At 45.3% G+C, this 21266-nt stretch overlaps 1 protein-coding gene across 1 annotated transcript; it reads left to right on the top strand.

Annotated features, from left to right (window-relative positions):
* Window positions 1–1308: 1308 nt before the first annotated feature.
* On the top strand, window positions 1309–19643 carry PLPBP (pyridoxal phosphate binding protein). Its single transcript, XM_075346115.1, has 8 exons — window positions 1309–1450; window positions 7221–7328; window positions 7674–7709; window positions 8497–8572; window positions 14712–14846; window positions 14951–15093; window positions 15979–16077; window positions 17072–19643. The coding sequence occupies exons 1-8, from the start codon at window positions 1358–1360 to the stop codon at window positions 17168–17170; spliced, it is 789 nt and encodes a 262-aa protein (XP_075202230.1). The 5' UTR covers window positions 1309–1357; the 3' UTR covers window positions 17171–19643.
* The last annotated feature ends 1623 nt before the right edge of the window (window positions 19644–21266 follow it).

Genomic DNA, 21266 nt, shown 5'->3' with positions numbered 1-21266 from the left:
GTAAATGTGGTGTGAGGTCAGTGGCCCAAAGCCATTTAACCCCTCAAAAACACTGGTTACTTATTCAAATCTGTGAAAACTGGGGTTTTGCCCACTTTGATGCCAGTTCTGATGCCCAGAACCTGTTTGGGCCAGGCTGGAGTGATCTGAATTTGATGTGTGGCATCACTAGGTATGTAAATGTGGTGTGAGGTCAGTGGCCCAAAGCCATTTAACCCCTCAAAAACACTGGTTACTTATTCAAATCTGTGAAAACTGGGGTTTTGCCCACTTTGATGCCAGTTCTGATGCCCAGAACCTGTTTGGGTCAGGCTGGAGTGATCTGAATTTGATGTGTGGCATCACTAGGTATGTAAATGTGGTGTCAGATCAGTGGCCCAAAGCCATTTAACCCCTCAAAAACACTGGTTACTTATTCAAATCTGTGAAAACTGGGGTTTTGCCCACTTTGATGCCAGTTCTGATGCCCAGAACCTGTTTGGGTCAGGCTGGAGTGATCTGAATTTGATGTGTGGCATCACTAGGTATGTAAATGTGGTGTGAAATCAGTGGCCCAAAGCCATTTAACCCTTCAAAAACACCAGTTACTTATTCAAATCTGTGAAAACTGGGATTTTTGCCACTTTGATGCCAGTTCTGATGCTCAGAACCTGTTTGGGCCAGGCTGGAGTGATCTGAATTTGATGTGCGGCATCACTAGGTATGTAAATGTGGTGTCAAATCAGTGGCGCAAAGCCATTTAACCCCTCAAAAACACTGGTTACTTATTCAAATCTGTGAAAATTGGTTGTGTGCCCACTTTGATGCCAGTTCTGATGCCCAGAATCCCTTTGGGCCAGGCTGGAGACACTTGAGTTTGATTAGAGGCATCACTAGATAGGTAATTGTGGTGTTAGATCAGTGGCCCAAAGCCATTTAACCCTTTCACTAACATACTTTGGTGCCCACTTTGATGCCCATTTTTTTGCCAGTTTTATAATTTTCGCAGCTGGTTTTGAGTGTATGTATATTAGGGCTCATCAGTGCATTGTATTTTTTTATTGTGATGTGTCATTTTTGTTGATAAATGCATAAAAAACTGAAAAAACTAAATTGCCGAATAAGAAACCAACTTCAGCATCGTGAAGGAGCCTGTATTCTCTAGCATCTTCAGTGGTGAAGCTGCTAGACTGTATGGGCCGCAGTCAGGACTTGCAGGGAGCCTGTATTCTGTAGGCTCAATCGTGAACAGAACTTCCAGCCTCTGTCTGTACCATCTGTAATAACGCAGGTTCCTTCCGACACTGGCCCCGCCCACTGTCACGGGTCCCGTGGTTATGACGTCATCACAGGTCCTGTAGCCGGCCGGGCCCGGGGAATGTGGAGGGCAGGCGGCATGGCGCAGGAGGTCGGGAGAGCGCTCAGCGCAGTGCGGGAGCAGGTGCAGTGTGCGGCGGCCCGGAGAGCCCCGGTGAGCAGCACGGCAACCGCAGCCCTTTACATCCGCTGATTCCTGTGGCATGCTGGGAGTTGTAGTTCTATAAAGCTGTGGTTGCTGTATTTAATGTAGTGACCATTCCCCAATGCTGCTAGTGGTGCACAGGCGCCGTAAAGTGCGACAGAAAGCAGCAATAACTTGTGCAGGTTACTAATGGGACGTTACATACAATAGTCATGGTGTCCCAGGGCACTGAGGGCAGCACAGAGGCGGCCGGGGGGACACTGGAAATACACTATACTGGGGATGTGCAACGCAGGGGACAGGGCTCTTTGCTGTATACACCGCCTCTGTGCCGTGTACACCGCCTCTGTGCCGTGTACACCGCCTCTGTGCCGTGTACACCGCCTCTGTGCCGTGTACACCGCCTCTGTGCCGTGTACACCGCCTCTGTGCCGTGTACACCGCCTCCGTGCCGTGCACACTGCCTCTGTGTGTATTGGAATCCCAACAAAACTGAGAAGAAAAGGCAAATTGGACATAATTTCACACTAAAAAACTGTTGGCTTTATTTCAAGCATGTGATGATCTTTATGCTCTCCTGTGGCAAATAACAGGTGTGGACAATATGAAAATCACACCTGAAACCAGATAAAAAGGGGAGTAGTTGTCACAATCTTTGCATTGTGTGTCTGTGTGTGCTACACTAAGCATACAGAACAGGAAGAGAAGAGAAAAATGTATGTGGACTTGAGAACCCAAATTGTTGAAAATATTAAAAATCTCAAGGGTTATAAGTCCACATCTAGAAATATTGATGTTCCTTTGTTCACTGTAGCTAATCTCCCTGGATGTGGATGATAGAGAAAGAGGATGTTGGATAAGCAGCCCCAATTAAGATCCAAAGAACTTCAAGCTGTCCTGCAGGCCCGGTGCATCAGTGTCAGCTCAAACTATCTGTCCACATTTTAATGAGACACTATGATAGGAGACCCAGGAGGACCCCACTGCTGACACAGACATAAAAAAGGTAGACTAAAGTTTGCCAAAATGCACATGAGTAAGCCAAAATCCTTCCGAGAAAGTATCTTCTGGACAGATGAGACCAGGGTAGAGCTATTTCTTAAAGCATATCATTCTACTGTTTACCAAAGCGTAATGAGGCCTACAAAGAAAACCTCACCTACAGTCAAATATGGTGGAGGTTCAAAGATGTTTTGGAGTTGTTTTGCTGCCTCTGGCACTGGGTGCCTTTACGATGTGCAAGGCATCATGATATCTGAAAACATTGAGTGGCTATGTAGTGCCCAGTGTCAGAAAGCTGGGTTTGCATCCTAGGTCATGGGTCTTCCAGCAGCACAATGACTCCAAACATACTTCAAGAAGCCCCCAGAAATGGATGGAAACAAAGCGCTGGAGAGTTCTGCAGTGGCAGCAGAGTCCAGATCTAAATCCCATTGAACACCTGTGGAGAGATCTTAAAATTGCTGTTGGGAGAAGGCACCTCCAAATATGAGAGACCTGGAGCAGTTTGCAAAAGAAGACTCCAAAATTCCAGTTGAGAGGAGTAAGAAGCTTGCTGATGGTTATAGAAAGCCATTGATTGCAGTTATTTATCCCAATGGGTGGGCAACCAAATATTAATGTCTTCACGACCAAGGACGTGTCATCCCTTTTATGTGAGCTCATGTGGCAGCTCACATCTGATCCAATCAGCAGACATGTGCAGCTAACAGGCACGGGTGGGTTTCCGATCCACCCACGCCTGTTAATCCCTTAAATGGCTCTGTCAAACTCTGACAGTGGAATCTAACATGCTCCAGTGGGGATTGCGCTATTCACCGCCGCCATCAGCGTCCCTGTGACGTGATCACTGGGCGCCATTGAGTTGCCATGGCAGCATGGAGAGAGATGATGACCCCTGTTACTGCCATGACGTGTTTCCTGTGAATGCCGGCAGAGCGCAGACACTCACAGTAGAACAGCATTGATCAGAGCAATGCTGAAGCATCGCTCTGATCAGCAGAAGTGATCAGACTGTGCAGCCATAAAGTTCCCTAGGGGGACTAGTAAAATCAATAAAAAATAATTTCAAAAATAAAAAACCCCCTAAAAGTTCAGATCACCACCTTTTGCCCCTTTGAAAATAATAACGATAAAATACACATTTTGGTATCGCAGAGTTCAGAAATGCCTGATCTATCAAAATATAAAATCACTTAATCTGATCGGTAAAGAGTGTAGCGTGAAAAAACATCAAACCGCCAGAATTACGTTTTTTTAGTCTCTGCAATATTGCATTACAATGCAATAACGTGCGATCTAAATATTGCATCTACGTAATAATGGAATAATAAAAAACGTCAGCTCAAAACACAAAAAATAAGCCCTCACTAAGCCCCAGATCCCGAAAATGAGAACAGTGCGGGTCTCAAAATTGAGGCAAAAGCGCAATTCTTTCTTTATTACAAACTTCAGATTTTTTTTTCACCACTTAGATAAAAGTAAAACTAATACATATATGGTATCTACAAATTCGTACTGACCTGTGGAAACATACTGCCAGGTCAGCTTTATCATATAGTGAACATGGTAAATATTAAAAAATCGTCCAATTACACTTTTTTTTGCTTTTTGATCACGATTTATTTCCAGTACAATATGGGGCAGAATGAATGGTGTCTTTCAAAAGTGCAACTCGTCCCACAAAAAACAAGCCCTTATATGGCTATATTGACCGAAAAATGGAAAGGGGTTAAAGGGAATCTGTCAGCAGGTTTTTGCTACCTCATCTGAGAGCAACATGATGTAGGCAAAGAAGCCCTGATTCCAATGATATATCACTTAGATTACTGGCTGTCACCCTTTTGACACAGTCCAAAATTCAAGATTTTGCATGTAGCAGAGCCCATACAGCTTCCCCTGCTTACATTAGGTTGTCAGTGCATGTTTATATAGACAGAAGCTGCTAATCACCGAGGGGCGGCGACCGTTGGGTGTGGACTCACTGGACCATGCACCGGACTCTCCTGAAGGAGCAACCAGCAGCGAACCCCTATACAGGGACTGTGTGACACTCCACAAAGGAGAACAGAAGGCCTCAATGCACGGCAGTCAGGGACCAGAGGTGGCAGTCTGTACGGACGGGTACAGTCTCTTAATGTCCACGGTAGATGTGTATAGATGTGGCGGCACAGAGGTGAAGGCTCAGACGAGATGGCACTGTGGTGTCTGCTTAAGATGTGGCATCACAGCAGGGATGGCTCTAATGGCGGCGTTACACGCACCGATTTATCGTTCAATCGCATGAGCGATTGCACCCGCCCCCGTCGTTTGTGCGTCACAGGCAATTTGTTGCCCGTGGCGCACAAAGTCGGTAACCCCCGTCACACGTACTTGCCTCTCGGACGACCTCGCTGTGGGCGGCGAACATCCTCTTCCTGAAGGGGGAGGGACGTTCGGCGTCACAGCGACGTCACACAGAGGCCGGCCAATAGAAGCGGAGGGGCGGAGATGAGCGGGACGTAACATCCTGCCCACCTCCTTCCTTCCGCCTTGCCGGCGGGACGCAGGTAAGCTGCAGTTAATCATTCCCGGGGTGTCACACGGAGCGAAGTGTGCTTCCCCGGGAACGATGAACAACCGGAGCACAGAAGGAGGAACGACATTTTGAAAATGAACGGCGTGTCAACGAGCAATGATAAGGTGAGTATTTTTGCTCGTTCACAGTTGTTCGTAGCTGTCACACGCTACGATATGTCTAACAATGCCTGATGTGCGTCACGGAATCTGTGACCCCCGACGACAAATCGCCCGATATATCGTAGCGTGTGACGCCGCCCCAAGAAGCCATGCTGAAACCAGAAAGGTGGGATGGGTCATGCCCCCACGGGCCTGGGAGCGAGGACGCGTGCAGATACCACACTGGGACCAGGAGCAGGCGCTACAGAGCAGAGTATGACGTGAGCTCACATGCTCCTCAGACCCACTAATGATAAAGCTAAAAAATAAACGAACATTGCAGATAAATAAAAATACACTTTGCGATGAGAGACGCAGGGCTGAATTCAATGTTTTAACTCTTACAGCATGCTGTCTTCAAATTACACAGCAGAAACCTTTAGGGTTTCTTTAAGGTCCATTAAGGTTGAAGATTCCAACAATTTCATCAGGTTTATTTTTGGAGTTTTGTGTGAAATTCTGTCCAGTTTGCCTTTTTTTTCATTTTTCTTTTGTGTTGTTCCAATAAACACAAAAGCATTAAACGTCCCAGTGAAGGAAATCTCACTACTTTAGCATATAAGACAATTGTTGCTTCCAACTTTGTGGGAATAGTTTGGCGTAAGGCCCTTTTCTGTTCTCCCTGACTGTTCCCAGTGGACAACGCGATTCCTATAAAGGATGGTTGGGTGAGATTGCTGTGGAAGAGTGTGACAGAGCCCTGACCCCATCCAACACCAAGAGGAGCTAGGACAGAAATTGTGAGCCCGTCTGTCACATCCAACATCAGCGTTGCCTCACAAATTTTGCTGTGGATGAATCGGCAAAATTTCCCATAGACACCTCCAAAATCTTGTAGAAATTCTTCCAGAAAGAGAGGAAGGTGTTATAGCTGCAACGTGACGGCCTCCATATTAAAGTGAACCTGTCAGGTCCAATATACACACAGAACCATCAGCAGTTCTGGGTGCATATTACTAATCCTTGCCTAACCGTCCCTGTATACACTAGCATAGATAAAGAGATCTTTAGAAAAAGTATTTCTAAAGATCTTTTATCTTATGCTAATGAGCGCAGGGACTAGTCCCAAGGGCTTTGCTTCCCTTGCTAGCTGGGCTCCATTAGCTTGTTAGTATGCCCCTGTGGATGTGCTATATGCTAATGAATACGCAGCATCAGAGGATGATCTCACTCACCTCTCCGCTGCCATCGCGTCTGACGTAGGATTTCGGCTCAGTGCGCCTGACCCCGGAGTTTCGGTCATACGCACTATGAAGCCGGGTGTACATGTCCTGGCTTCAAACTGAAGTAGTGCGCATGACCGAAAGTGCCAACATCATGTGCGCTGAGCCAAAATCCTACGTCGGGCGGCAATGGCAGCGGAGAGGTGAGTGAGATCATCCTGTGATGCTGTGTATTCATTAGCATGTTAGCACTCCCACAGGGGCATACTAACATGCTAATAGAGGTGACTGGCCGGGGAACTAACACCCAGGGGACTAGTCCCCTCGCTCATTAGCATACGATAAAAGATCTTTAGAAATACTTTTTCTAAAGATCCCTTTATCTAGGCTAGTGTATACAGGGACAGTTAGACAGGGACTAGCAATATGCACCCAGAACTGCTCGTGGTTCTGCATGCATATTGTACCTGACAGGTTCCCTTTAATGTCTATGGATCCACAATGGGCTCTCATGTCCTGCAGTGTAATGTGTAGGGGTCCTGATGCCTTTGTTTCTATTTAGTGTATATCTGTTTCTATGAATGTATCTTATCCATGTGGGCAGTAGTAAGTGTACAGATAAGCTGCTCCCGTCCTTATAGCTGAAAATCTCCCCCTAAACAACTACTAGGGCTTCATGAATGTGGCGGTTGTAACCAATACCGTTTTTTTGTCACTGTAATTACATTGGGACCTGGTGTAACGGCTTTAGGATATGTTCCTTCCTTTTGTAAAATGCGGATTGTGAGTATTCCCTTATTGCACACACAGGAGGGGTGACCTTGTCCCCCTTTATATTGGATCTCTTGCTTTATATGCTACATATAACGTGGGTATAATTGGTGCTGTCTGTCTTATAGAGCCTTCCTGCCGTCCAGCCCAGATTGGTGGCTGTAAGTAAGACCAAGCCAGCCGACATGGTGATCGAGGCTTACACTCACGGCCAGCGAGTCTTTGGAGAGAACTACGTAAGTCCGAGATACAATTATTACTTTTTTCCAGGTTTAGGGAAGCGTCCAAAACATGTTTTGTGATGTGAACCATACTCGTGTGCACCAACGACATCTCTAAAGTTATACGGACCCGGTCCCCCTGGATCTCCAGATCTATGGAGATCACCTTCTGTACACATGGTCATGAAGCCGGACTCTGTTATCCCCACACCTGAATGCAGGTGTGGCCCTCAGATCTTCGATTTGGTGTGAACCCCACTAAAAAGCATTGCCGTCCCTCACCTAAAGAAAAAATATTTTTTATTCTACAAAATTTGACATTAAAACTCATCATTAATTTTATTATTTTATTATTTTCAGGTTCAAGAACTGGTTGATAAGGCGTCAAACACTGAGGTAAGATTTCCATGTTATATTTATTATGACCCAAAGCAAGCTCTATTATGATGTGAGATTATGCAAGTTTCATCTTTTAAAGGGGTTGTCTTTAAAAAAACAGGATGGATGGTAAATTTGTGGTCTATCAGCCCATCACAAGACCTGGGTGCTGTGCCCCCTGTATGAATGGAGCGGCGCTCACATTGGAGACTATAGACTTGGTGCAAATGAATTCTCACGTCCCATCGGCCACAGCAGTAATCACTTTCTTCCCGCCTCTTACCTACTGATGTCTCCAGCTCTTAATTTGATTGGCCAGCCTGATGTGACGCACATGTGCCAGGCTAGCTAATCAAAAGAAGAGCCGCAGAGATAGGCGGGTAAGTGGTGGTACTCCCAGAGACCGCTGTCGTGACTGATGGACTGGAGAAGCTGTGGAGAAATAAGGCGCAAAATGGGGTCTTGCCCGGTATGACACACGGGGGGTGAACCGATGGACTCTGAGGTGCAAATAAATGGTCATCAACCTCTCGAGCGCTGTCCTCTGCTACCTCTGATCCGTAGATATCAAGTTGAGATATTTTCATCATGAGGATGGGACAGGTGCCCCATACCTGCGAGTCGCCCGCGTGTGCCAGCAGGGATAGGACGCTCAATGACGAGGAAGCCGAACAGGACTAACCGTCTGAAAGACTCGTTCCTCCCTGACGAATTGTGTTGTGTATTTTAATGACCACATTATAAGTCATGGAGCCGTGCTTCCGGGTTATTACATTCAGTCATTTCTTACTGATCTTTGCTCTAGATATTGTCTTCCTGCCCAGAGATTAAATGGCATTTTATTGGGCATCTGCAGACAAACAGCATCAACAAGTTAATTGGTAAGTGACCTATAGATGTGTAATGCGCTGCTTGTATTTCCTGCACCACATATAGTATAGGGCAGAGGTGCACGCACAGACTCTGCGGCAGCACACACACCCTGCCAGTCTTCATGCTACAGGAGAAACCATTGACCTCAGCTATCTGACATGCCACAACTTTACTCAACGAGGCAATTTAATAGTCTCGGGGTAATCATGTTGTGTGCATCAGCGCATAGATGTGAATGGGAGGACACATGACGGAGCACCTTTGTGTGTTGAGATCGTGCTTTTTATCCCAGCTTATTTCATTCATTCATTAAATTCATATAAATGGGGGTGTTTAAAGAGAAGATGCATGCAGAAAACTCAGAAATCTCAGACTTGGGCACCAACTCCAGACTTTACTTACAACCCCTGGACTTCAGAGCTAATACACTCAGTGATGTCACAGTACAGGGATAATACACACAGTGATGTCACAGTACAGGGATAATACACCCAGTGATGTCACAGTACAGGGATAATACACACAGTGATGTCACAGTACAGGGATAATACACACCGTGATGTCACAGTACAGGGATAATACACACCGTGATGTCACAGTACAGGGATAATACACACCGTGATGTCACAGTACAGGGATAATACACACAATGATGTCACAGTACAGGGATAATACACACAGTGATGTCACAGTACAGGGATAATACACCCAGTGATGTCACAGTACAGGGATAATACACACAGTGATGTCACAGTACAGGGATAATACACACCGTGATGTCACAGTACAGGGATAATACACACCGTGATGACACAGTACAGGGATAATACACACAGTGATGTCACAGTACAGGGATAATACACACAATGATGTCACAGTACAGGGATAATACACACAGTGATGTCACAGTACAGGGATAATACACCCAGTGATGTCACAGTACAGGGATAATACACCCAGTGATGTCACAGTACAGGGATAATACACCCAGTGATGTCACAGTACAGGGATAATACACACAGTGATGTCACAGTACAGGGATAATACACACCGTGATGTCACAGTACAGGGATAATACACACCGTGATGTCACAGTACAGGGATAATACACACAGTGATGTCACAGTACAGGGATAATACACACAGTGATGTCACAGTACAGGGATAATACAGTGATGTCACAGTACAGGGATCATACACACAGTGATGTCACAGTACAGGGATAATACAGTGATGTCACAGTACAGGGATAATACAGTGATGTCACAGTACAGGGATCATACACACAGTGATGTCACAGTACAGGGATAATACAGTGATGTCACAGTACAGGGATAATACACACAGTGATGTCACAGTACAGGGATAATACACACCGTGATGTCACAGTACAGGGATAATACACACAGTGATGTCACAGTACAGGGATAATACACACCGTGATGTCACAGTACAGGGATAATACACACCGTGATGTCACAGTACAGGGATAATACACACAGTGATGTCACAGTACAGGGATAATACACACAGTGATGTCACAGTACAGGGATAATACAGTGATGTCACAGTACAGGGATCATACACACAGTGATGTCACAGTACAGGGATAATACAGTGATGTCACAGTACAGGGATAATACAGTGATGTCACAGTACAGGGATCATACACACAGTGATGTCACAGTACAGGGATAATACACACAGTGATATCACAGTACAGGGATAATACACACCGTGATGTCACAGTACAGGGATAATACACACCGTGATGTCACAGTACAGGGATAATACACACCGTGATGTCACAGTACAGGGATAATACACACCGTGATGTCACAGTACAGGGATAATACACACCGTGATGTCACAGTACAGGGATAATACACACAGTGATGTCACAGTACAGGGATAATACACCCAGTGATGTCACAGTACAGGGATAATACACCCAGTGATGTCACAGTACAGGGATAATACACACCGTGATGTCACAGTACAGGGATAATACACACAATGATGTCACAGTACAGGGATAATACACACAGTGATGTCACAGTACAGGGATAATACACACCGTGATGTCACAGTACAGGGATAATACACACCGTGATGTCACAGTACAGGGATAATACACACCGTTATGTCACAGTACAGGGATAATACACACAGTGATGTCACAGTACAGGGATAATACAGTGATGTCACAGTACAGGGATAATACAGTGATGTCACAGTACAGGGATCATACACACAGTGATGTCACAGTACAGGGATAATACAGTGATGTCACAGTACAGGGATAATACACACCGTGATGTCACAGTACAGGGATAATACACACAGTGATGTCACAGTACAGGGATAATACACACCGTGATGTCACAGTACAGGGATAATACACACCGTGATGTCACAGTACAGGGATAATACACACAGTGATGTCACAGTACAGGGATAATACAGTGATGTCACAGTACAGGGATCATACACACAGTGATGTCACAGTACAGGGATAATACAGTGATGTCACAGTACAGGGATAATACAGTGATGTCACAGTACAGGGATCATACACACAGTGATGTCACAGTACAGGGATAATACACACAGTGATGTCACAGTACAGGGATAATACAGTGATGTCACAGTACAGGGATCATACACACAGTGATGTCACAGTACAGGGATAATACAGTGATGTCACAGTACAGGGATAATACAGTGATGTCACAGTACAGGGATCATACACACAGTGATGTCACAGTACAGGGATAATACAGTGATGTCACAGTACAGGGATAATACAGTGATGTCACAGTACAGGGATAATACACACAGTGATGTCACAGTACAGGGATAATACACACCGTGATGTCACAGTACAGGGATAATACACACAGTGATGTCACAGTACAGGGATAATACACACCGTGATGTCACAGTACAGGGATAATACACACCGTGATGTCACAGTACAGGGATAATACACACAGTGATGTCACAGTACAGGGATAATACACACAGTGATGTCACAGTACAGGGATAATACAGTGATGTCACAGTACAGGGATCATACACACAGTGATGTCACAGTACAGGGATAATACACACAGTGATGTCACAGTACAGGGATAATACACACAGTGATGTCACAGTACAGGGATAATACACACAGTGATGTCACAGTACAGGGATAATACACCCAGTGATGTCACAGTACAGGGATAATACACACCGTGATGTCACAGTACAGGGATAATACACACAATGATGTCACAGTACAGGGATAATACAGTGATGTCACAGTACAGGGATAATACAGTGATGTCACAGTACAGGGATAATACAGTGATGTCACAGTACAGGGATCATACACACAGTGATGTCACAGTACAGGGATAATACACACCGTGATGTCACAGTACAGGGATAATACACACCGTGATGTCACAGTACAGGGATAATACACACAGTGATGTCACAGTACAGGGATAATACACACAGTGATGTCACAGTACAGGGATAATACAGTGATGTCACAGTACAGGGATCATACACACAGTGATGTCACAGTACAGGGATAATACAGTGATGTCACAGTACAGGGATAATACAGTGATGTCACAGTACAGGGATCATACACACAGTGATGTCACAGTACAGGGATAATACACACAGTGATGTCACAGTACAGGGATAATACACACCGTGATGTCACAGTACAGGGATAATACACACCGTGATGTCACAGTACAGGGATAATACAGTGATGTCACAGTACAGGGATAATACAGTGATGTCACAGTACAGGGATCATACACACAGTGATGTCACAGTACAGGGATAATACAGTGATGTCACAGTACAGGGATAATACACACCGTGATGTCACAGTACAGGGATAATACACACAGTGATGTCACAGTACAGGGATAATACACACCGTGATGTCACAGTACAGGGATAATACACACCGTGATGTCACAGTACAGGGATAATACACACAGTGATGTCACAGTACAGGGATAATACAGTGATGTCACAGTACAGGGATAATACAGTGATGTCACAGTACAGGGATCATACACACAGTGATGTCACAGTACAGGGATAATACACACAGTGATATCACAGTACAGGGATAATACACACAGTGATGTCACAGTACAGGGATAATACACACCGTGATGTCACAGTACAGGGATAATACACACAGTGATGTCACAGTACAGGGATAATACACACCGTGATGTCACAGTACAGGGATAATACACACCGTGATGTCACAGTACAGGGATAATACACACCGTGATGTCACAGTACAGGGATAATACACACCGTGATGTCACAGTACAGGGATAATACACACCGTGATGTCACAGTACAGGGATAATACACACAGTGATGTCACAGTACAGGGATAATACACACAGTGATGTCACAGTACAGGGATAATACACACAGTGATGTCACAGTACAGGGATAATACACACAGTGATGTCACAGTACAGGGATAATACAGTGATGTCACAGTACAAGGATCATACACACAGTGATGTCACAGTACAGGGATCATACACACAGTGATGTCACAGTACAGGGATAATACAGTGATGTCACAGTACAGGGATAATACACACAGTGATGTCACAGTACAGGGATAATACAGTGATGTCACAGTACAGGGATAATACAGTGATGTCACAGTACAGGGATAATGCACACAGCGATGTCACAGTACAGGGATAATACAGTGATGTCACAGTACAGGGATAATATACACAGGGATGTCTCAGTACAGGGATAATTATTTTATTTATGCTTTGCTTATCAAGCGCTATCTAATTCCGCAGTGCTTTACAGACATCATCATCACTGTCCTCAATGGAGCTCACAGACTAAATTTCCTATGAGTATGTCTTTGGAGTGTGGGAGGTATCCGGAGAAAGCCCACACAAACACGGGGAGAACATACAAACTCCATGATGTTTTCCTTAGTGGGATTCGATCTCAGGACCCCAGTGCTGTAAAGCAGCAGTGCTAACCACTGAGCCACCGTGCTAACACTCGAATAACAATGCTCTGTAATGTCACGACACAGAGATAATACGGATACACTTTCTATTCTTATAGTTGAGCTCCTGGGTGCATATTATTTTTACAAACCCTCTTCAGACATATGGGGAGACTACCTGATAAATGCTTCTAAGGGTCATGACTATACATAGGAGGCACTGTAGCAATGTTTGATTAGCGGAGTAGAATATATTCTGGTTGCTTTATATTCGGAGCACTTAAGGGGGCTTTACACGCTACAATATCGTTAATGTTTTATCGTTGGGGGTCACGTTGTTAGTGACGCACATCCAGCATCATTAACGATATCGCAGCGTGTGACACTTACCAGCGACCTTAAGCGACCTTAAAAATGGTGAAAATCGTTCACCATGGAGAGGTCGTCCCAAAACCAAAAATCGGTAATGGTTGATTATCGATGTGGTTTGTAGCTCCTGCAGCAGCACACATCGCTGTGTGTGACACCGCAGGAGCGACGAACCTCACCTTACCTGCGTCCTGCGCACAATGCGGAAGGAAGAAGGTGGGCGGGATGTTTGTCCCGCTCATCTCCACCCCTCCGCTTTGATTGGCCGGCCGCTTGGTGACGTCGCTGTGATGCTGAACGTCCCTCCCCCTTGAGGGAGGGATTGTTCGGCAGTCACAGCGACGCCGCCGACCAGGTAAGTGCGTGTGATGCTGCCGTAGCGATAATATTCGCTGCGGCAGCGATCACATGACATCGCATGTGTGACGGGGGCGGTTGCTTTTGCGTACGATATCGCTAGCAATTGCTAGCGATATTGTAGCGTGTAAAGCCCGCTTTACTCTATATGTGTCTTCTGTGGTTTTGATCAATGTCATCAGAGTTTGATCATTGTCCGTTTTTACTATCAGAGTTTCCTCATCTGATGGAAAAAAACCAGCCCCATAGACTATCATAGGTACGAGTGTTATCCATGAAAATACGGAGCGCTCTCGTGCCAGAATATCTGGTGTTTTATCTAAATATCATTTTCTTTCGAGTTTGAGACTTTCTTTTGGTGACTGTGGGGAACATAATAAACCTCTTTAGCCTTTGTCTCCCAGCTGTTCCAAACCTTCACATCGTGGAGACTATAGATTCTGTGAAACTTGTAGACAAGGTCAACGCCTCCTGGCAAAGAAAGGGATCACCTGAGAAGTTGAAGGTCATGGTTCAAGTCAACACCAGCAGTGAAGAAAGTAACGTATTATACAGCCGTCCATCTTGATGAACCATTTCACTTTATGGTGTTGCCCGGTTTGCTGCCCGTCACATCCACAACCTGTTATATGTTTTCTTTCAGGCAAACATGGCCTTCCTCCGTCAGACACAGTTGGGTTGGTAAAACATATCCGAGAGAAGTGCCCAGGTTTGGAGTTTGTGGGTCTGATGACCATTGGCAGCTATGGCTATGATCTCACCCAGGGTCCTAACCCTGACTTTCAGGTAAACAGGCTGGGAAACCATGATTTAACGTGAACCTGTCAGGTCCCCAGTGCACCCAGAACCACGAAATTCTGTGTGCATATCTATAATCCCTGCCTAACTGTCCCAGCATATAGTGGCGTACCTAATCAGATCTTTAGTAAAAGTATGTCCAAAGATTGTTTGTGATATGCTAATCAGGCCAGCGACTAGTCGCAAGGGCAATAGTTCCCTGGCTAGTTGCCCACATGGCTAGTTGCCCCACTCAGCATGTTAGCACGCCCCCTTTAGAACAGCCAGCGTCATGGCAGTGTGATACAAAGCTGCGCTTTAAGCTTTTTTGATGCCAGGTGTATGAATTCCGGCTTCAAAGAGGCTCACTGCCCTTGATCTGAAGTTGTTTGCACTTCTGGTCATGTGCGCCACTCAGAAGCCACTTGTATATGTCCTGGCTTCAGAGAGGAGTAGCGCGCATGACCGGAGGTGCAGACGACTTCAGATCATGGGCAGTGAGCCTCTTTGAAGCCGGGGTGCATACACCAGGCGTCAAAAAAGCTGACGGGTACAAAGCTGCACCCATGCGTGCCTTTGTATCGCGCTGCCATTTGGGAATTCGTTTTTACGTAATTCACTATGTGATAAAATTGACCAGGACGCTTGATTTTCCAGGTCAGACATAAATTACAGTTTTAATTTAGATGTGTAGATATCAGAAACGTGATCTACACAATAGGTCATTTTCTGATAATCTGGCATTGTTCTCTATTTATACCTATGCCGTGTATACATAGTATTTATAAATGTCATTGACCTTGTCTGTCGGGTTGTTGGACAGACGTTGGCCTGTGGTATCTGGTGGTCTTTCATTCTTCTCTCTGAGCAGTTCTTCTACCTCCTCACTCACAGTTGCTGCTGAAACAGCGAGAAGACGTGTGTGAGAAGCTGGGGCTGTCCCCGGACGCCGTGGAGCTCAGTATGGGGATGTCAGCAGACTTTGAACATGCAGTGAGTACACATTATACCTGTATAGTTATATCTTACAGAAATAAAACAACACATCCCTTTTTGGCAGAACAGAGGGTGAAGTGCTGGGACCTTGTGAAGGGGTTGGGGTCTGACGTTCCCATTTCCTATCTGGGGCCCCCTTCACAAGCATGTGCCTCCGGTACGTGTTTGGCAGTTTTCTCACGTACCGGAGACACGTACACACGTAGACCTAGGTATTTCTATGGTTTTGGACACATGTAAGTATTTGCGCACGGACCGTGTGTCCGTTCCGTAGTTACGTGTGTCCGTGTTTTTCTCACGCCGACATGTCCGTTTTCTCTCCGGCATCACGGGTGTCACACGGAACGCAAACATGTCACACGTAACACACACACGGATGTGTTCTGTGTGACACACGCCGGAGAGAAGACATGTGTCTGTGAGAAAAAAAAAACAAAACATTACCTTCTCCAGCCCTGCTGTCTCTGCCGCTGCTGTCACTTGCTGCCGACCGCCGCTCATCGAATATTCACTTCACTGCGGCCGAAAGCAGCAGCAGCGGGGAGTCGGCAGGACCGGAGACCGAAGATCAGCACCACGGACAGCGACGCCAGGGACAGGTGAGTAGAAAGTTCCCGTTCTCCGTGTGTTATCACGGATAACACACGGAGAACACACGTAGCCCATTAACACGGGTCACGGAGGGCAAAACGCACCTCTGACATGTCCGTGAAAAACGTGCGTGGTTTTTCACAGGCGTGTGAAAGAGGCCTAAGATGGAGGAGTAGGAAGGCTCTTGTTTTCCAGACTTTGTGAGATGGGAGGGTGGTGTAACTTTATTTTTCTAATCTCTGATGCAAAATCTGTATCAGGACTCCCCAGCCGTCACCTGTCACTTGTGGTCCTACTTATGTGGTGATGGGGTCCTTTTTTCCCAGACAACGCCATCACAAACCTTTTGTCTTTCATGTCTGCAATCCTTGACGATATGTTTTTTTATTTTTCCACCCAGATTGAAGTGGGCTCCACCAATGTCCGGGTTGGTAGCACCATTTTCGGTGAGCGGGTTTACTCCAAACCAGTAAAAGAAGCAAGTGGCACTACCACATAAGAGAAAATGGTCCTCCTGTCTGTAAGGGAGCAGTGACATTCTGATGTCCCTACCTACCGGACAGCTGAAGTAATAATGCACACACAGAGCGTGGCGACTGTCTGGTAGTAATGTGATTTGTGAATGTTTATGACATTTATCATCAAACTCTCCATACAGGGAAAATATCAGCATGGATTTCTGGGGTAGTAATTGACCTGGAGGATTTAACACTTGACATTGTGGGCCGTGATCTCCTCATGAATGGAGCAGCATCTGTAGAAAGTATTGAAGGGCAAGTCATTAGATTATGGCATCTTAGAGATGTGAGCAGTGCTAGTAGATTTATATACTACAGATGAGCAAAAAGATGTCTAAAAACTATGCCCATGGTATTGAGCCCCTGGACCTCAGTTCTTCAAGCCTCCTCCTACCTGCTGGGAACCCTGGTGCCTCTACTGATTATTTGGCCCGGAGTCATGGCTGCTAATCAGAAGAGTCACTGAAGACAATAGCAGGCGAAAGGAGGCTTAACACTAGGAGTCCCAGAAATTTCGAGCTCCATAGGGTTCCAATGGTAGAAATGTTAAATTACCCCTCTCTGGGACTTCTAGTGTTAAAGGGCTTTGCACCAACGATCCCAGACTACTGACATGATTCTGGATCAGGGTCTTGTAAAACATTTTTTGCTCAACTATACTATATTGCGGGTGGCATTGTTTCTGGGAGACGCAGCCTTGATTTTCTTGACACCCATCTAAGGATTCTTGCTGTTCTTAAACAATATTTGCTCCTTAAATAGAATTCAAATGTGTCAATTTCTGGGAAAACTACATGGCCCTTAATGCACCCATCATGATAGTTGGTGCAGTTTGTCACTTCTGTTGCCGACTCTTGATCTTGAGGTCATCTTGGGGAGCAGGTGATATCTGGGTAAAGTAACTCTACAGCAGCTCTGGAAAACTGGACAACAGCACCTGAAAATGATGTCATTTGTTACTCCAAAATCTATAGGGTGTCACAGGCAATATTCGGCAAGCATTTATAAAGCCATAATGACCGACACTAGTACACAGTATGGATATCCATTGTGAATCATTGTCTACACATGTCTACTATTATAACGAAGGTTTTTTTTACTGTTATAGTGCATCAAAAGAAAAAAATAGCAACTCTGCAATTAGCCTTATTAATAACATTTCATGTTTTGTCAACAGCTGCTGTGCAGATTTATGTATCTCCACTGTAACAGACTACAAACACCCTGTGTAGTCGGCTCCTGCTGTCATGCTGCCTTTCATCCATTTCCTGCTGTACAGTAAAGGGAATCTGTAACTAGGTTTTTGATATGTAATCGAAGAGCAGCATAATTTAGGAGCAGAGACCTTGATTACAATGATGTGCCACTTACTAGGCTATTTTATTTTTAGGTTTCAGTACAATTAGTGTTTTTTTTTCAGCAGGACACTATCACTACAGGATAACTGTCCTCATGCCTCTTAGGGCGGCTTTGCACACTACGACATCGCATGTGCGATGTCGGTGGGGTCAAATTGAAAGTGACGTACATCCGGCGTCACTTGCGATGTCGTAGTGTGTAAAACCTTTTTGATACGATGAACGAGCGCAAAAGTGTCGTTATCATATCATCGGTGTATTCTCCGACATTTCCATGATGCCGGTGCCGCGACAGGTACGATGTTGTTCGTCGTTCCTGCGGCAGCACACATCGCTGTGTTTAAAGCCGCAGGAGCGAGGAACATCTACCTGCGTCCCGGCTACAATGAGAAGGAAGGAGGTGGGCGGGATGTTTACATCCTGCTCATCTCCGCCCCTCCGCCGCTATTGGCCGCCTGCCGTGTGACGTCGCTATGACTCCGCACGACCCACCCCCTTAGGAAGGAGGCGGATTGCCGGCCAGAGCGACGGTCGCAGGGCAGGTGAGTGCATGTGAAGCTGCCGTAGCGATAATTTTCGCTACGCCAGTTATCACAAGATATCGTACCTGCGACGGGGGCGGGGACTATTGCACTCGACATCGCAGCATCGGCTTGCGATGTCGTAATGTGCAAAGCCCGCCTTAGTCCAGCCATATCCCCAGCATTGATAGCGGCTTACTGACCATATACACAGAAAGCTGTGATGTGAGCCGAGTTACACAACTCAATAACCGAGCTCTGCTAGATGTGCAGCAGAGAAAACCGACTATCACAACTGCTGCACCCAGTAAACTAAGTGACACATCTCTGGAATCAGGGTCTCTGTCCCTTCACCATGCTGCTCTCATATTACATAGCAAAAACCTACTGACAAATTGACTTTAATATGAATTTTGTAGGTTAGCAAAAAGCTTGGTACAGATGGAAATAAAAATGACTGCAGAATCGGACTACTCCGGAATGATTTGTAGTCTGTTACCATGGGGGCCACATTGGTCTGTCTAGGAGCTGTAAACCTAAAAGCTAATTTTCATTTTAGAAGCATTGAAACATATTTTTTATTTATATCTGCAAAGACAAATTATCTTTCAGGTATTATAGGAAATATATTACATTACAGCATTAATATTTCCACGCCGCGTCCTAGTGATGTCCGACATTGTCACAAGCTCTTCCACTGCCTCAATATAACTGGAACAGGACCAGATCACAAATGATAGATTGTTTAATTTATTTCTATGTCAAACAAATGTGCCAGATATTTAGGTAGATTGTATGTAATAAGTGTAGACATAGTAATTGATAAATGTCTCCTGTAATTGTATAAAAGTCTCTATTTTTTCTTTAATAAAATAAGTGTCTACTCATGAAGTCTCTGTTTGTTGTGTTAACAAAAAATAATCATTTGCAGTGGAGTTTTCTGGTGAGATATTTGCATAGATAGCTACTAAAATCTCATTTTTATCTAAATAGCACCAATATATTCTGCAGCACTTTACAATTCAGAGGGGACATGTATAGATAATATTAGACATTAGAACCACATACTGTTACAGGTCATCTGTGCAAACAATAGAAGTGAGGGCCCTGATCATAAAAGTAATGGAGGAGACACAAAAGATGCTTGTAGTATAAGCTCCAGCCATATTTATAAGTAAGAGTAAAGGCCCCGTTACACGCAACGACATCGCTAACGAGATATCGCTGGGGTCACAGAATTCGTGACGCACATCTGGCGTCGTTAGCGACATTGTTGTGTGACACCTACGAGCGACCGCTAACGATCCAAAAAACGGCAAAAATCGTTGATTGTTGACACGTCGTTCCTTTCCCAAATATCGTTGCTCATTTTGGACGCAGTTTGTTGTCGTTCCTGAGGCAGCACACATCGCTACGTGTGACACCCCGGGAACGACGAACAACAGCGTTCCTGCGTCCTCCGGCAACAAGGTGGGAGTGACGTTCATGTGGCTGCTCTCCGCCCCTCCGCTTCTATTGGTGGGCCGCTGTGTGACGTCGCTGTGACGCCGCACGAACCGTCCCTTAGAAAAGAGGTTATTCGCCGGCCACAGCGACCATGTTGGGAAGGTATGTGCGTGTGACACGTACTAGCGATATTGTTCACCACGGGCAGTGGGTGCATTCGCTAGCGACATCACTAGCGATGTCGCAGTGTGTAAAGCAGCCTTAAGACTGAACTGTTCACCAGCCAATATTTGTTTATAGATACGAAGTGCTGTTCTGAATGGGAACAGATGATCGAAAACACTAGATTCTGAGGAAATATAGGAAGGGAGAATAGTAAGGTTATAGGCCTGCCTAAAGAGATGTGGTTTTAGGGCACACTTCAAACTGTGGATACTTAAGAATTAACCAGATTGTGTGAAGTAGTGCATTATAGAGAACTGGTGAAACACGAGAAATGTCTTGGAGACGAAGAGATCCATTAGCACAACAGAGAGCTTGGGAAGCATAATAGACAGAAATGAGGGAGATGATCTACAATGTGGAGAGCTTTGTGGGTAAGTTTACATTGTATTCTATAGCAGATGGGCAACCAGTGCATTAACTGGCACACAGTGGAGGAATCAATGTAGCAGCTGGACAGAAATGATCAACTTGGAGAGAGAGTAATCTACAGCTTCTGTCCAGACACTGACCATACATATGTAACGCCC

Source organism: Anomaloglossus baeobatrachus, chromosome 4 (genome assembly GCF_048569485.1).
Source record: "Anomaloglossus baeobatrachus isolate aAnoBae1 chromosome 4, aAnoBae1.hap1, whole genome shotgun sequence".
Classification (NCBI taxonomy): Eukaryota; Metazoa; Chordata; class Amphibia; order Anura; family Aromobatidae; genus Anomaloglossus; species Anomaloglossus baeobatrachus.
This window is presented reverse-complemented; position numbering and strand designations above follow the sequence as displayed.

What these genes read in the sequence shown, in the direction of transcription:
- PLPBP (XM_075346115.1), top strand. Translation starts at nt 1,358, where the DNA reads ATGTGGAGGGCAGGCGGCATGGCGCAGGAGGTCGGGAGAGCGCTCAGC. An exon ending in CAGCATCAACAAGTTAATTG is followed by an intron (nt 8,573 to 14,711) that starts GTAAGTGACCTA and finishes TTTGTCTCCCAG; the next exon opens with CTGTTCCAAACCTTCACATC. An exon ending in GTCCTAACCCTGACTTTCAG is followed by an intron (nt 15,094 to 15,978) that starts GTAAACAGGCTG and finishes CCTCACTCACAG; the next exon opens with TTGCTGCTGAAACAGCGAGA.